The sequence below is a fragment of the Capra hircus genome, chromosome 3 (assembly GCF_001704415.2).
Source record: "Capra hircus breed San Clemente chromosome 3, ASM170441v1, whole genome shotgun sequence".
NCBI classification, from domain to species: Eukaryota; Metazoa; Chordata; class Mammalia; order Artiodactyla; family Bovidae; genus Capra; species Capra hircus.
The window spans coordinates 101,927,832-101,944,964 of record NC_030810.1 but is presented as its reverse complement, the minus strand read 5'-3'; the positions used below and the strand labels follow the sequence as shown (position 1 = coordinate 101,944,964).

General features: G+C 46.0%; 1 protein-coding gene across 10 annotated transcripts; it reads left to right on the top strand.

Moving 5' to 3' along the window:
• Positions 2,594 to 10,566, top strand: TCHH (trichohyalin). Of its 10 annotated transcripts, none has more exons than XM_018046115.1 (5): positions 2,595 to 2,611; positions 4,435 to 4,600; positions 5,190 to 8,594; positions 8,661 to 8,684; positions 8,754 to 10,566. In XM_018046115.1, exons 2-5 carry the CDS (start codon positions 4,463 to 4,465, stop codon positions 9,543 to 9,545), a joined length of 4,359 nt encoding a protein of 1,452 aa, XP_017901604.1. In that variant the 5' UTR covers positions 2,595 to 2,611; positions 4,435 to 4,462; the 3' UTR covers positions 9,546 to 10,566. The 10 variants fall into 10 exon arrangements, with proteins under 10 accessions (XP_017901605.1, XP_017901604.1, XP_017901602.1 ...); XM_018046117.1 differs by having other exon boundaries at positions 2,596 to 2,611; positions 5,190 to 8,525; XM_018046116.1 differs by having other exon boundaries at positions 2,594 to 2,611; positions 5,190 to 6,341; positions 6,513 to 10,566.

Genomic DNA, 17,133 nt, shown 5'->3' with positions numbered 1-17,133 from the left:
AGAATCCCATGGACAGAGGAGCCTGGCGAGCTATGGTCCATGGGGTCGCAAGGAGTCGGACATGATTGAGCAACTGAACTGAACTGAAGAGAGCCACCACTGAATTTAAGGTTTAGAGTCATACAGAATGGTGAAGGGTTTTTTCTGTTACTGTGAATGCAATTGCAGCAACCTTCTCAAGGATGTTCAGAAGCATCTTCCCTTTGGGTTTGCTTCTATATTTGTTTCTGCTTGTTCAACTATTTTAGATGATTGATGTGTGAGTTGCTCAGTCATGTCCAACTTTTTGCAACCCCACAGATGATAACCCACCAGGCTCCTCTGCTTATGGGATTCTCCAGGCAAGAATACTGAAGTGGATTGCCATTCCCTTCTCCAGAGGATCTTCCTGACCCATGGATCAAACCCGGGTCTCTTGCATTGCAAGCAGATTCTTTACCGTCTGAGCTATAGGGAAGATCCACTAGATGATAAATATTTCCCCTTTATTCTCTTAGAACCTAATAAATGTCCAGTCCTTTTTTGAGTGTATTGACTATAGGAGTGTAATGAAATCATACAAATGCATCCCACCACCTGGGCTGAGGTCCTGTAACAGATCACACAGGCAGATAAAAACAGAATCAGACATAAGGCAAGGTTTGTCAAGGGAATTACTTGAAAGACACCTATAAAAACGGCTATTACCCTCTGTGAGATATAGAGGTTCTGTGATGGTTTGTGGTTACAGTGTATATAGTGGTCATGATGATTCCATCTTAGAATTCAAAGATTAAGAGAACTCTGCTGCTGCTGCTGCTGCTGCTGCTGCTGCTGCTGCTGCTGCTAAGTCGCGTCAGTCGTGCCCGACTCTGCAACCCCATAGACAGAAGCCCACCAGGCTCCTCTGTCCCTGGGATTCTCCAGGCAAGAACACTGGAGTGGGTTGCCATTTCCTTCTCCAATGCATGAAAGTGAAAAGTGAAAGTGAAGTGGCTCAGTTGTGTCCGACTCTTAGTGGCCCCATGGACTGCAGCCTACCAGGCTCCTCTGCCAATGGGATTTCCCAGGCAAGAGTACTGGAGTGAGGTGCCACTGCCTTCTCCAAAGAGAACTCTATAAAACCCTAAATAGAAGTCAAAAAGAGATATCTTCATTCTTCACTAAGGAGCTGCTACATCAAGTTTGCTGAGTCCAAGAAATGGTGACAGTTCTAAGAGAACCCTTAGATCACAGACATTGAAGCTGATGTCCTTAAGGATGAAGAATTGAGCCAGGCTTACAATTGTCTTCCCATTGCCAATCAACTGCACTTTCCTCCTCACCCCGCTTCCAGGATAGCAACAAGGGAAGGGACGAATGGAATTCAAGATCACTATCATTCAGACCAACTTGAACATTAAAATACAGCCATCAGGACTTAGGTCCCAAATCTTCATATTCCATTGGAGGATCCTACAAAATCTCATCAAAATTCAGAAAACCTATACTTGCCTCTGTTGGACAAAGGAAGAGAGAGAAATGCCAAAAACCACTGAATCATTTAACAGTCTCCATGAACCTATTACAAACCAAAGTTTCATACTGGCTGAAATGTAAGGGTGAGAATCAACCAGGGATAAAATTCAGGTTCTTACAATAAAATAATGCTGATATGTGCAAATAATCGCCAGAGTTGAGAAAGCCCTGACAGACATAATGGGTCAGAATGACTGATTACCTTAATGTGCTTCCACGAGAACCAGACTCAAGTGTTTAGGTGTCATAATCATCAGTAACTGGGGCTGAACAAGATGATTATATCTGCAATAATGCATTACACCAGCTCTTTTCCTCCAGGGGCATCAGTATGCTAATGAGAACAGAAATGAGCAAATTTCATTTAGATAGAATATCACTAATAATAAAATTTCACAGATTTCAAGTTCTCTTATGAACAATTTGATGAAAACATATTTTTAAGTACCCTTCAAAATTATTTATTAAGGACATGATCTCCAATCTGTAGGAAAATCATAAGACCAAAGAATATAGATGCAAATGTTTTCCCACCAGCATTTTTAGAGAAGAAATTAAAACTAGTTCCTTAAAAACTCTTGTTGACCTAGAATGGCCTCAGGCAGTCCCATGGACTGTCATATCCCGGAAAGAAATCATCTGGGTCTCATTAGTTTATGCCAAAATTTTTGTTTAACCTCAGCCTAGAATTTATATCTTTTATAAAGTAAATGGTTTACAGGTCACTACTTTGTAATGAAATTGCAATTAACTAAGATTCTGAACATGAATTTCTTTATTTAATTTTAACAGTTAAGAAAAATTAGAGATTCTGCCAAATATTCTATCCTTTCATGTTAGGTGGAGCCAGTACTCTGTCAAGAGGAAAGGTCTGTGAACCTCGTGCCAAAGAGCTACGTGAGCAAACAGCAAGATAAACAAGTCATTCGTGGAGACAGAGGTGGAGCTGGGCTTGTTTAGGAATGAATCAGGCCATCCCACAGAGTGGGTGTCTCCTTTCTAAGTTGCTCTTCAGGGCACAATTAAAACCTCTATAAAAGGCCCAGCTCCCAGCTGTTCAGTACACCTGCCAGCAGTGTCAGCGAGCACTTGACCTCTTCCTCTGGTGAAGTGGGTAAGTCCCATTCGGTGGGATCATGTTCTTCCGTATGATTCTTCATTTTCCAGCTGTTGTAGATGTTGGGGGGCAGTGGTTAAGGAGGGTCTATGTGACAGATGGCATCAGTATCTTACAGATATACCTGCTGCTGCTGCTGCTAAGTCACTTCGGTTGTGTCCGACTCTGTGTGACCCCATAGACGGCAGCCCACCAGGCTCTGCCATCCCTGGGATTCTCCAGGCAAGAACACTGGAGTGGGTTGCCATTTCCTTCTCTAATGCATGAAAGTGAAAAGTGAAAGTGAAGTCGCTCAGTCATGCCTGACTCTTAGCGACCCCATGGACTGCAGCCTACCAGGCTCCTCCATCCATGGGATTTTCCAGGCAAGAGTACTGGAGTGGGTTGCTGTTGCCTTCTCCAACAGATATACCTAATTCCTACTAACTCCATGTCATCTCTCTATAGAGCACTTAACTCTATAAGTTTGTTCGGATGTCAGGGGTTGGAGGATGGTCATATATGACTGATGTGGCTCATCTTCCTAAAAAAAGTTTGCCAGCCCTCAGTTCTCTTTTATTTATTGCTTCTACCCAATATGGACTATGTTCATGTGGTTATGGCACCTGAGGTATTGAAGTTGAGAAGCAACTAAAGAAGCCAGCTTTCCAGGTTCAGTCTGACTCACCAAATCTGGCAGCCAGTCAGAAAGTACCTAACAGAAACTTACAATGATTGAATACTTGTAATACATAAGAATTAAGGCTAATAACATGAACTTTGTTTTCTGAATTGATATATATAAATATTACAATACCACCTTTGACTAGGAAGTAGTACTTAAGAGCTGGTGACTTATGAATTATACTTCTAGATTTCTAAAGGACTATATACAGTTAGGAAATAACCCACATGCCATTTTATTGTTCCAGTTACCACCAGATGTTTTGCTGCTACAATTAGGTTTACTTATCCATTTTAGACAGCACTGCATGGAGACACAAGCCCTTTAAACAGGCAATTTGCAGGCTTCCCTGGTGGCTCAGATGGTAAAATGTCTGCCTGCAGTGCGAGAGACCAGGGTTCGATCCCTGGGTTGGGAAGATCCCCTGGAGAAGGAAATGGCAACCCACTCCAGTACTCTTGCCTGGAAAATTCCATGGACTGAGGAGCCTGGTAGGCTACAGTTCATGGGGTTGCAAAGAGTCAGACATGACTGAGCGACTTCACTTTATCCATTTTAAGATCCTTCACTTTTTGGTTTTCACCTATCCTCTTTGCTCAATTTTAGAGGAAAATTCTTATGAGTAGTAACCTATCAAATCTAAATATCTACAATATTCACTGTATGATTTGAAAAACACTAGGGAATAGGAAGAAAGAGAAAGGATATGGATAATACAAACTGGGTAGAAAATCAAAAACTAACTACAGGATAGCCTGAGATGCATCCCTGGCTTGAAAATTTTCAGGATCTCTTCCTTTTTATAAGCACTACATGAAAGTGAACGTCAGTTAGTTGTGTCCGAAGCCTTGTGATCCCATGGACTGTAGCCTGCCCGGCTCCTTTTCCATGTAATTCTCCAGGCGAGAGTAGTGGAATGGGTTGCCATTTCCTTCTCCAGGGGATCTTCCCCACCCAGGGATAGAACCAGGGTCTCCTGTGTTGCAGGCAGACTCTTTACCAACTGAGCCATATTCAAAGATAAAATGCTTTGAAAGTCCCAGTTGAAAATACTTTGGTAAAGTCAAATTACTTAGGGATCTGCCTGAAACTGTGGAGAAAGCCTCCCCAAGATCAGCAACAGAGTTTGACTCTGAATCCAATTTTATTGTTCTAGGTTTACTGGAACTTGAAGGAAGAAAAAAATGTCTCCACTTCTGAGAAGCATCTTTAATATCACTAAAATTTTCAATCAATATGCCTTACATGATTGTGATGGGACAACACTAAGCAAGAAAGACCTGAAGAATCTCCTTGAGAGGGAATTTGGAGAAATCCTTCGGGTAAGAAATAACAAGAAAAGGAAATTTCTCTACTGATTTAGAGCTATGAAATTTCTTCTCAGGAGAGACCAGAGCAAGGAATGGTGACTTTATATTCATTTATTGCCATGACAGTTCTACACCATATTCCCCATTCATGTCTGAGCCTGAAGGTAATTAATTAGTTACATAATTATTTAATCAGGCTCTTCTCTAGTAAAATGGCATTTCTGCAAATGTTTTGTTCTGTTTTCAAACATGGGATAAAAGTCAAATCAGCATACTGGCTATTTCAGACAGAAATGGCTGCTGCAAATCTTCATAAATTTCCACTGCTTTCTCTCTTGAGGATGAATTCATTCTTATTTACCCAGCTATAATTTGTGTTCTTTTGATCAGCATTAAATTATAAGATGCAAAAATTTCCAACGAATGTATGCTTTAAAATTAGGTTGTTCACGTTTTACATGCGGACAAGACTCCATACAACTGTTTCTCTAATTGTTCTTAATGTCTTTTGAGTACCAACATATTATAAAATATACAGTGTGTGTGTGGAAGTTTACTACCTGTAAATAGCACATTGTAAAAGTTTTGATTTCTTTTTCAGAAACCACACGACCCAGAAACTGTAGACCTGGTCCTGGAACTTCAAGATCGCGACCGCGACGGGCTAATAGATTTCCATGAATTCCTCGCGATCGTTTTCAAAGTGGCTGCAGCTTGTTATTACGCTCTCGGCCAGGCCTCGGGGCTAAATGAGAAAGAAGCCAAGTGTGAGGGAAAGGGAAACCCGTTACAAGATCGCAGGAGGGAAGACCAAAGGAGATTCGAGCCCCAGGACAGACAACTAGAAGAACGCAGGCTGAAGAGGCAGGAACTGGAGGAGCTCGCTGAGGAAGAGGAGCTGAGGGAGAAGCAAGTAAGACGTGAGCAGAGGCTGCAAAGGCGAGAACAAGAAGAGTATGGTGAGGAGGAAGAGCTGCAGCAAAGGCCCAAGGGTCGGGAGCCGGAGGAGCTTCTGAACCGAGAGCAAGGGTTCGAGAGGCAGGAGCAACGGGAGCGACAGCGCCTCCAGGTGGAACAGCAACAGCGGCAAAGAGGAGAGCTGCGCGAGCGCCAGGAAGAAGTGCAGCTCCAAAGGCGGGAGACTCAGGAGCTCCAGAGGGAGCGTCTGGAGGAAGAGCAGCAACTGCAAAAGCAGAAGCGCGGGCTCGAGGAGCGGCTCTTGGAGCAGGAGAGGAGGGAGCAGGAGCTGCGGCGCAAGGAGCAGGAAAGACGGGAGCAGCAGCTAAGGCGAGAGCAGGAGGAGGCGACGCAGGAAGAGATCAGTGAGCGAGGCGAGAGCCGCACCTCGAGCTGTCAGTGGCAGCTAGAAAGCGAGGCCGACGCCCGTCAGCGCAAAGTCTACTCCAGGCCCCACAGGCAAGAGCAGCAGAGCCGCCGCCAGGAGCAGGAGCTGCCTGAGAGACAGCAGGAGCAGCAGATCCGCGAGGAGGTGCAGAGCCTTCAAGAAGACCAGGAGAGGCAACGACTCAAGCAAGAGCAACGCTACGACCAAAACTGGAGGTGGCAACTAGAGGAGGAAAGCCAGAGACGCCGCTACACACTGTACGCCAAGCCAGCTCAACGGGAGCAGGTGAGGGAGGAAGAGCAGCTGCGGCTTAAAGAGGAGCAGCTGCAGCGGGAGAAGAGGCGCCAGGAACGAGAAAGGCAGTATCGGGAAGTGGAGCTGCAGAGAGAGGAAGAGCGACTACAGCGGGAGGAGGAGCAGCTGCAGAGAGAGGAACGCGAGAAGAGGAGGCGCCAGGAGCGTGAGAAGCAATACCTAGAGAAAGTGGAGCTGCGGGAGGAGGAGCAGCTGCAGAGACAGGAACGCGAGAAGAGGCGCCAGGAGCGCGAGAAGCAATATCTAGAGAAAGTGGAGCTGCAGGAGGAGGAGCAGCTGCAGAGAGAGGAACGCGAGAAGAGGAGGCGCCAGGAGCGTGAGAAGCAATACCTAGAGAAAGTGGAGCTGCGGGAGGAGGAGCAGCTGCAGAGAGAGGAACGCGAGAAGAGGAGGCGCCAGGAGCGTGAGAAGCAATACCTAGAGAAAGTGGAGCTGCGGGAGGAGGAGCAGCTGCAGAGACAGGAACGCGAGAAGAGGCGCCAGGAGCGCGAGAGGCAGTACCTCGAGAAGGAGCTGCAGCGGCAGGAAGAGCGACTGCAGGAAGAGGAGCAGCTGCTGAGGGAGGAACGCGAGAAGAGGCGCCAGGAGCGCGAGAGGCAGTATCTCGAGAAGGAGGAGCTGCAGCGGCAGGAAGAGCGACTGCAGAGACAGAAGGAGCAGCTGCAGAGACAGGAACGCGAGAAGAGGCGCCAGGAGCGCGAGAGGCAGTATCTAGAGAAAGTGGAGCTGCAGGAAGAGGAGCAGTTGCAGAGACAGGAACGAGAGAAAAGGCGCCAGGAGCGTGAGAGGCAGTATCTCGAGAAGGAGGAGCTGCAGCGGCAGGAAGAGCGACTGCAGAGAGAGAAGGAGCAGCTGCAGAGAGAGGACCGCGAGAAGAGGCGCCAGGTGCGCGAGAGGAAGTATCTCGAGGAGGAGCTGCAGCAGGAGGAAGACCGATTGCAGAGAGAGAAGCAGCTGCTGAGAGAGGATCGCGAGAAGAGACAGTATCTAGAGAAGGTGGAGCTGCAGCGGGAAGAGGAGCAGCTGCAGAGAGAGAAGAGGCGCCAAGAGCGGGAAAGACAATATCGGGAAGAGGAGCTGCTGCGGGAGGAAGAGCGACTGCACAGAAAGGAGCAGCAGCTGCAGAGAGAGGAATGTGAGAAGAGGAGGCGCCAGGAGCTCGAGAGACAGCTAGAGGAGGAGGAGCTGCAGCGCCTGGACAGGAAGAGGCAATTCCGGGATGAGGATCAGCACCAAAACGAAGTTCGTAATAGCAGGGTTTACTCCAAACACCGAGAGAACAAAGAAAAGAGCCGGCAACTGGATGATTCCTGGGTGCGAGAAAGTCAATTCCAGCAGGATCGGCGCCCCCTGCAGGATGAACAAGAAGAGAAAAGAGAACGCGAGCAAGAGTGGAGGAGCCGGCAAAAGCGTGACAGCCAATTCCCAGCTGAACAACTGCTGGAGCGAGAGCAGCAGAAGGAAACCGAAAGGCGAGACAGGAAATTCCGAGAGGAAGAACAGCTGCTGAAAGGGCAAAGAGAGGAGAAAATACGCTATCTGGAAGAAGACAGAAAGTTCCGGGAAGAGGAACAGCAGCTGCGCCGCCTTGAACGCGAGCAACAGCTACGCCAGGAGCGAGATAGAAAATTCCGCGAAGAAGAACTGAGCCGCCAGGAACGAGACAGAAAATTCCGTGAGGAAGAGCAGCTCCTGCAGGAAAGGGAAGAACAGCTGCGCCGCCAGGAACGCGACAGAAAGTTCCGCGAAGAGGAACAGCAGCTGCGCCTCCTGGAACGCGAGCAACAGCTACGCCAAGAACGAAATAGAAAATTCCGCGAAGAACAGCTCCTGCGAGAAAGGGAAGAACAGCTGCGCCTCCAGGAGGGCGAGCCGCAGCTTCGCCAGAAGCGCGAAAGAAAGTTCCATGAGGAGGAACAGCTCCTGAGAGAAAGGGAAGAACAGCTGCGCCGCCAGGAGCGCGACAGAAAGTTCCGTGAGGAGGAACAGCTTCTGCAAGAAAGAGAAGAGCTGCGCCGCCAGGAGCGCGAGCCACAACTTCGCCAGGAACGCGACAGAAAGTTCCATGAGGAAGAACAGCTCCTGCAGGAAAGGGAAGAACAGCTGCGCCGCCAGGAACGCGACAGAAAGTTCCGTGAGGAGGAACAGCTCCTGCAGGAAAGGGAAGAACAGCTGCGCCGCCAGGAGCGCGAGCCACAACTTCGCCAGGAACGCGACAGAAAGTTCCGTGAGGAGGAACAGCTCCTGCAGGAAAGGGAAGAACAGCTGCGCCGCCAGGAGCGCGACAGAAAGTTCCGTGAGGAGGAACAGCTCCTGAGAGAAAGGGAAGAACAGCTGCGCCGCCAGGAGCGCGACAGAAAGTTCCGTGAGGAGGAACAGCTTCTGCAAGAAAGAGAAGAGCTGCGCCGCCAGGAGCGCGAGCCACAACTTCGCCAGGAACGCGACAGAAAGTTCCATGAGGAAGAACAGCTCCTGCAGGAAAGGGAAGAACAGCTGCGCCGCCAGGAACGCGACAGAAAGTTCCGTGAGGAGGAACAGCTCCTGCAGGAAAGGGAAGAACAGCTGCGCCGCCAGGAGCGCGAGCCACAACTTCGCCAGGAACGCGACAGAAAGTTCCGTGAGGAGGAACAGCTCCTGAAAGAAAGCGAAGAACAGCTCCGCCGCCAGGAGCGCGACAGGAAGTTCCATGAGAAAGAACACCTCCTGCGAGAAAGGGAGGAACAGCAGCTGCGCCGTCAGGAGCTTGAGGAGGTCTTCTCCCAGGAGGAACAGCTGAGGCGCGCCGAGCAAGAGGAAGAACAGCGACGTCAGAGGCAGAGAGACAGGAAATTCCTCGAGGAAGAGCAGAGCCTCCAGCGCGAGCGAGAGGAAGAAAAGCGCCGCGTCCAGGAGCAGGACAGGAAGTTCCTCGAGCAGGAAGAGCAGCTGCACCGCGAGGAGCAGGAAGAGCTGAGGCGCCGGCAGCAGCTAGACCAGCAGTACCGGGCGGAGGAGCAGTTTGCTAGGGAGGAGAAGAGGCGTCGTCAGGAACAAGAATTGAGGCAAGAAGAGCAGAGACGCCGCCAGGAGCGGGAGAGGAAATTCCGGGAAGAAGAACAGCTCCGCCGCCAGCAGCAGGAGGAGCAGAAGCGTCGCCAAGAGCGCGACGTGCAGCAGAGCCGCCGCCAAGTGTGGGAGGAAGACAAGGGCCGCCGGCAGGTCCTGGAGGCTGGCAAGCGGCAGTTTGCCAGTGCCCCAGTGCGCTCCAGTCCGCTCTACGAGTACATCCAAGAGCAGAGGTCTCAGTACCGCCCTTAAGAGATGCTGCCAAATCCCGACATCTGCCGAAGCTTCGAGCAAAGGAAAATGAGAATCACTGAGTACCAAATGACTCTGGTTGTGGGGAAACTCTGGTGTTAGAATAACTCTTTTTTACAAAATCTTAATCTATACTTTTTCATGTGCTTTGTACTTCTGCCTTTTATTCTTCCTTAAATAGTTCTTTAGGATGTCTTTGCTCTTTGGTGCAGATTTGGTGTGCATTTTTAAAAAACATAAAAGCCATTTAATTTGTTTAAGGAATTTTGTTTGGGAAACACGTTCATTGCTTTCAGAAGTAACAAAAATATTGTGTCCATTTGAGATTCAAAAGAATGGGTCAGCTTTTTTATTGTTGACCCATCTTATAGAGAGCTCAGATATTTTTTATGTTCAAGTTGATATTTCTTCCTGGGCCTAAATTATGTTAATATTTATCTCCAAATAGCCTCCCACTTTTTGTGGCATAATTAGCACAGATTCTGCAAGGGGACCGAATTTTTCCAAGAACCCCTGAATAGTGCAGGAAGAATGGCTTCTCCAGAAAAAGTCTCTGAATTCAGCCCATAATTGGAAGAAATATCTTTAAGACTTGGAATTAGATTTCTTTTCCATTTAATTCCATAAATACTTAAAATATCATGGAGCAAAAAGCAAGGCGTTTCTCAAACAACTCCAGAGTTCAAACTTTAAAACCATGTCTGCTGTAGTCTGTAGCATTCAGTTCCTTTCCCCCAGTCTTGGATGAGCTTGAGAATATTACTGCCTTTGTTAATTTTAGCTGAGAAGGGACCTGCTCAGGATCCTGTAAACATCTGTCTTGCTCTAGAGCCAACAAGAGATCACAGAGCATTTGGGGGTGGGGAAAAGGGAAGTTTTGTGGCCAGAAGGGCAAGTCCCTAGAGGACCTTTGACAAGCCCTGTCAGCCCACAATCCTTTGAGCCCTACTGATACTACCTTGGAGACATGTTAAAATAATTGGACTGTGTAAAAAATTAATAATAAATATTTTGGCAATTATTTTTGTCTGTTTTAACTGTGCATCAAACCATAACTCAAGATTTAATGGTCTGGGAACTGACATAACTTTCCAGTCATTTAAGGGTATTTGGTTACTATTATTGATGTCTAATAGTGAAAAAGAAAAAAAAAACTATTCTCCACAATCACTTTTTTCTCTATTAGAGTGAATGCTATATTATTTCCATGCTCAAGTTAGGATTCTTTTTCCAAGTATTTTTATTCTTGACTCTGCAGCTGTCTTTGTTCTTTTGAAATGGAACATGCCCTGCCTTTTGCCTGTGTAAAACTTTGGTCAAAGAAGTTTAATCAGAGAAATGAGAACACATAGAAACAAAGGACAACAGTCAAAGGAGACCAGATAATAATAAGGTAATCATTAGGTCAGTTTTCATTCCAAGCCAAAGAAAGGCAATGCCAAAGAATGTTCAGACTACCACACAATTGCACTCATCTCACATGACAGCAAAGTTAATGCTCAAAATCCTCCAAGCCAAGCTTCAATTCAGTTCAGTCACTCAGTCATCTCCGACTCTGCAACCCCATGAATCGCAGCATGCCAGGCCTCCCTGTCCATCAGCAACTCCCGGAGTCCACCCAAACCCATGTCCATCGAGTTGGTGATGCCATCCAGCCATCTCATCCTCTGTTGTTCCCTTCTCGTCCTGCCCCCAATCCTTCCTAGCATTAGGGTCTTTTCCAATGAGTCAACTCTTCACACGAAGTGGCCAAAGTATTGGAATTTCAGCTTCAGCATCAGTCCTTCCAATGAACACCCAGGACTGATCTCCTTTAGGATAGACTGGTTGGATCTTCTTGCAGTCAAAGGGACTCTCAAGAGTCTTTTACAACACCACAGTTCAAAAGCATCGATTCTTTGGCGCTCAGCTTTCTTCACAGTCCAACTCTCACATCCATACATGACCACTGGAAAAACCATAGCCTTGACTAGACGGACTTTTGTTAGCAAAGTAATGTCTCTGCTTTTGAATATGCTATATAGGTTGGTCATAACTTTTCTTCCAAGGAGTAAGCATCTTTTAATTTCATGGCTGCAATCACCATCTGCAGTGATTTTGGAGCCCAGAAAAACAAAGTCTGACACTGTTTCCACAGTTTCCCCATCTATTTCCCATGAAGTGATGGGACCAGATGCCATGATCTTAGTTTTCTGAACGTTAAACTTTAAGCCAACATTTTTGCTCTCCTCCTTCACTTTCATCAAGAGGCTTTTTAGTTCCTCTTCACTTTCAGCAGTAAGGGTGGTGTCATCTGCATATCTGAGGTTACTGATATTTCTCCCACCAATCTTGATTCCAGCCTGTGCTTCTTCCAGCCCAGCACTTCTCATGATGTACTCTGCATAGAAGTTAAATAAGCAGGGTGGCAATACTTGACGTACTCCTTTTCCTATTTGGAACCAGTCTGTTGTTCCATGTCCAGTTCTAACTGTTGCTTCCTGACCTGCATACAGATTTCTCAAGAGACAGGTTAGGTGGTCTGGTAGTCCCATCTCTTTCAGAATTTTCCACAGTTTATTGTGATCCACACAGTCAAAGGCTTTGGCATAGTCAATAAAGCAGAAGTAGATGTTTTTCTGGAACTCTCTTGCTTTTTCGATGATCCAGGCGGATGTTGGCAATTTGATCTCTGGTTCCTTTGCCTTTTCCAAAACCAGCTTGAACATCTGGAAGTTCAGGTTCATGCATTGTTGAAGCCTGGCTTGGAGAATTTTGAGCACTACTTTACTAGCATGTGAGATGAGTGCAATTGTGCGGTAGTTCGAGCATTCTTTGGCATTGCCTTTGGGACTGGAATGAAAACTGACCTTTTCCAGGCCTGTGGCCACTGCTGAGTTGAACCAAGAACTTCCACATGTTCAAGCTGGATTTAGAAAAGGCAGAGGAACCAGAGATCAAATTGCCAACATCCATTGAATCATAGAAAAAGCAAGAGAGTTCCAGAAAAACATCTACTTCTGCTTCGTTGACTATGCCAAAGCCTTTGACTGTGTGGATCACAACAAACTGTGGAAAATTCTTAAAAAGATGGGAATACCAGACCACCTGACCTGCCTTCTGAGAAATCTATATGGAGGTCAAGAAGCAACAGTTAGAACTGGACATAGAACAACAGACTGGTTCCAAATCCAGAAAGGAGTGTGTCAAGGCTGTGTATTGTCACCCTGTTTATTTAACTTGATGCAGAGTACATCATGAGAAATGCTGGGCTGGAGGAAGCACAAGCTGTAATCAAGGTTGCTGGGAGAAATATCAGTAATCTCAGATATGCAAATGACACCACCCTTATGGCAGAAAGTGAAGAGGAATGAAAGAGCCTCTTGATGAAAGTGAAATAGGAGAGTGAAAAAGCTGGCTTAAAGCTCAACATTCAGAAAACTAAGATCATGGCATCTGGTTCCATCACTTCTGGCAGATAGATGAGGAAACAATGGAAACAGTAAGAGACTTTCTTTTCTTGGGCTCCAAAACCACTGCAGATGGTGACTGAAGCCATGAAATCAAAAGATGCTTGCTCCTTGGAAGAAAAGCTATGAACAACCTAGACAGCATATTCAAAAGCAGAGACATTACTTTGCCAACAAAGGTCCATCTAGTCAAAGCTATGGTTTTTCCAGTAGTCATGTATGGATCTGAGAGTTGGACTAAAAATAAAGCTGAGTGCTGAAGAATTAATGCTTTTTAACTCTGGTGTGGAGAAGGCAATGGCACCCCACTCCAGTACTCTTGCCTGGAAAATCCCATGGACGGAGGCGCATGGTAGGCTGCAGTCTATGGAGTAGCTAAGAGTCGGACATGACTGAGCGACTTCACTTTGACTTTTCACTTTCATGCATTCGAGAAGGAAATGGCAACCCACTACAGTGTTCTTGCCTGGAGAATCCCAGGGATGGGGGAGCCTGGTGGGCTGCCGTCTATGGGATCACACAGAGTCAGATACGACTGAAGTGACTTAGCAGCAGCAGCAGCAACTCTGGTGTTGAAGAAGACTCTTGAGAGTCGCTTGAACTGCAGGGAGATCTAACCAGTCCATCCTAAAGGAAATCAGTCCTGAATATTCATAGGAATGACTGATGCTGAAGCCGAAGCTTCCATACTTTGGCCATTTGATGCGAAGAACTGACTCATTGGAAAAGACCCTAATGCAGGGAAAGACTGAAGGCGGGAGGAAAAGGGTACGACAGAGGATGAGATGGTTGGATGGCATCGTTCACTTGATGAACATAAGTTTGAGTAACCTCCGGGAATTGGTGATGGACAGGGAAGCCTGGTGTGCTACAGTCCATGGGGTCACAAAGAGTCAGACACGACTGAGTGACTGAACTGAAGCATAGTCAAAGACCTTTAATTCCTTCTCAAGAGTTTTAGATAATGTTCTGAGCCATATCCTGTGAGCTGTATTATAGATACCAAAATCCCCACCAGGTAGAGAGGTTAACTACATGATGACCAGACTTTAGCCATGACATAAGGTGCCACAATTCTGACAACTGGCCTCAAAGAAATGGAAACAAATGGATCCTGGAATTGAAGATAACTATATCTAAAACAACCAGCATGATGCTGGTCAGACCATCAATGCCAATTTGAAGATGACTGTCAGAGATGACTGTGCTGTTCTGCGTATACTCCCCTCACCCTTCACTTCTGTCTATAAAAGCTCTTGCCCCATTGGTTGCCAGTGGGGGCAGTCGGCCTTTGGACAGATGTCCACCACCCCCACCGCCAGTTGCCAGAATCTGAAAAAGAGCAAACTTTGCTTTCTACAAACCTGGCCTATTTATTGGCTTTTAAGCAGCAAGCAGCCATATCTCACATACCTTTTAGTAACACTTTCTGGTGGTGACACACTGCTCATGACAAATAATAGTACTTCCAGTATTTGTTAATATTTCCTTCTAAGAACACAGCAGCTTCTTGGTCTCTGACGTCTGATGAGCCAACGGAAGAAAATGGCCTGAAACTTCAGCTCGGCAATACAAAAATTAAATGACCTCTTGATTTAAGCAACACAATCCATGAGGTGACTTAGTCAGAAGGTGCTTACTAATAATCAGGCCAAAAGCATCAGACTACCATCTAAAGATCCAAACACCCCTGTTCCACCTGCTGGAATCTATACTTAATAGTCACACCTTGGTAACTAGGAATAAATCCAAGAAGTACCATTTCTAATTTTGAGGGTCATGGTTGAGAAGATTTTCTAAGGTAGACGCAACATTTTGGTCAATGGTGGAGACAAGAAAGCTAAGCCTATGGCTCCTCAGTATCATTCTGATAGAGTAAGGTGGCACTTTTTTCAAGGAGCAAGAGCTTCTCTCTCACTTTAACACAAATAGCAGATCCCCACTAAAGACAAATCTTGGGAATCCCCTGGTACTATCTTGGAGAGCCATCTCTTTCAAATGATTTCTAAATACAAAAGTACTTTCTTCTTAAGTGTATGCTTTTACTTACTAAGAATCTTCACAGAAACCCTGGAGAGAGCCTCACTGGCTTTCCCCAGGGTCCTCTCAGTAGACACTCATTCCAGAGCCTCCTTATAAATCCCAACCCCAGGATGCTTCTAAGTGACAGTTCAACATAATAACCATGATAAAAATAATTAAAGTCCTTCACACTTCTTGCAGCACTTCACAAGATGAGGAAAGAGCCAATTTCCAAAGAAGAAAGTATTGTTTCACAATTATAATAGCATGTACTTTAAAAAAAAAATCAGCCAGCCTATGCCCTATGGCTCTTATTTTAGCATGCTGACAGGAGATCATGCTGGGAGGCAACCCTCCTGCTCCACCAGGATAATGACCATGCATGGGAAGAACCTTGAGGCTTTTGGGAAATTGGCTGCTTAACTGATAGCTTAAGGTGAACAGCTTCAGATTCCTGAACTCCGAAGAAGATTTAACTTCGGGACCAGGGACCAGGCTTGATCACTCAAGAGCTTTTGTATAGCAAAGTTTTATCAAAGTATAAAAAGGGACAGAGGAAGCTTCTGACACAGACATCAAAAGGGGGATGGAGAATGTCCCCCTCACTAGTGTTAACTAAGAGAGTTATATACTTTTTAACTAGTTATTATAATAAATCAAAAGAATATCTCAAGGTTGTAAAAATCTTACTAGACCCACTCCCATAATTTACATTTTAAGATAACAGGATTAGCCAGAAGGTTTTCAGGAAGGAGAAACTGTCCTCAAGCAGGATACATTGTTTTTACATAATCCTTAGTACGGAGTTTAAACTGAGTTGTTTGTTGTGTAATCTTCAGTTCCTGGCTTAAAGGGAAAAAAAAAAAATTTTATGTGACTAGGACTAAGGAATGTAGAGAAAAAAAGATGTTTGTCCTTTCCTCCTCCTTGAGAATTCCAGACCCCTATCTCCGCTTTGAGGCCCTAGACCCCTTTCTCCTCCTCGGGGACTCCGGACTTATCAACCTGCCTAAGAACTGACTCTTATTAACTACAAACTATGGTCCTAGTGTGATTAGATTGAGTAGATTTCTGTGAGTATGGTTTCAGTGTGTCTGCCCTCTGATGCCCTCTTGCAACACCTACCATTTTACTTGGGTTTCTCTTACTTTGGGCGTGGGGTATCTCTTGATGGCTGCTCCAGCAAAGCACAGCCCCTGCTCCTTACCTTGGATAAGGGGTATCTCCTCCTGCTGCCCTTCCTGACCTTCAGCGTGGGATGACTCCTCTACGCCCTCCTGCGCCCAGGCAGCCACCACAGCCTTGTCTAACTCAATGAAACTAAGCCATGCCCGCGGGGCAACCCAAGACAGGCGGGTCATGGTGGAGAGGACAGAATGTGGTCCACTGGAGAAGGGAACGGCAAACTACTTCAGTATTCTTGCCTTGAGAACCCCATGAACAGTATGAAAAGGCAAAATGATAGGATACTGAAAGAGGAACTCCCCAGGTCAGTAGGTGCCCAGTATGCTACTGGAGGTCACTGGAGAAGTAAATCCAGAAAGAATAAAGGGATGGAGCCAAAGCAAAAACAATACCAGCTGTGGATGTGACTGGTGATAGAAGTAAGGTCCAATGCTGTAAAAAGCAATATTGCATAGGAACCTGGAATGTCAGGTCCATGAATCAAGGCAAATTGGAAGTGGTCAAACAGGAGATGGCAAGAGTGAACGTTGACATTCTAGGAATCAGCAAACTAAAATGGACTGGAATGGGTGAATCTAACTCAGATGACCATTATATCTACTACTGCGGGCAGGAATCCCTCAGAAGAAATGGAGTAGCCATCATGGTCAACAGAAGAGTCTGAAATGCAGTACTTGGATGCAATCTCAAAAATGACAGAATGATCTCTGTTCATTTCCAAGGCAAACCATTCAATATCACAGTAATCCAAGTCTATGGCCCAAACAGTAACGCTGAAGAAGCTGAAGTTGAACGGTTCTATGAAGACCTACAAGATCTTTTAGAACTAACACCCCAAAAAAGATGTCTTTTTCATTATAGGGGACTGGAATGCAAAAGTAGGAGGTCAAGAAACACCTGGAGTAACAGGCAATTTGGCCTTGGAATACAGA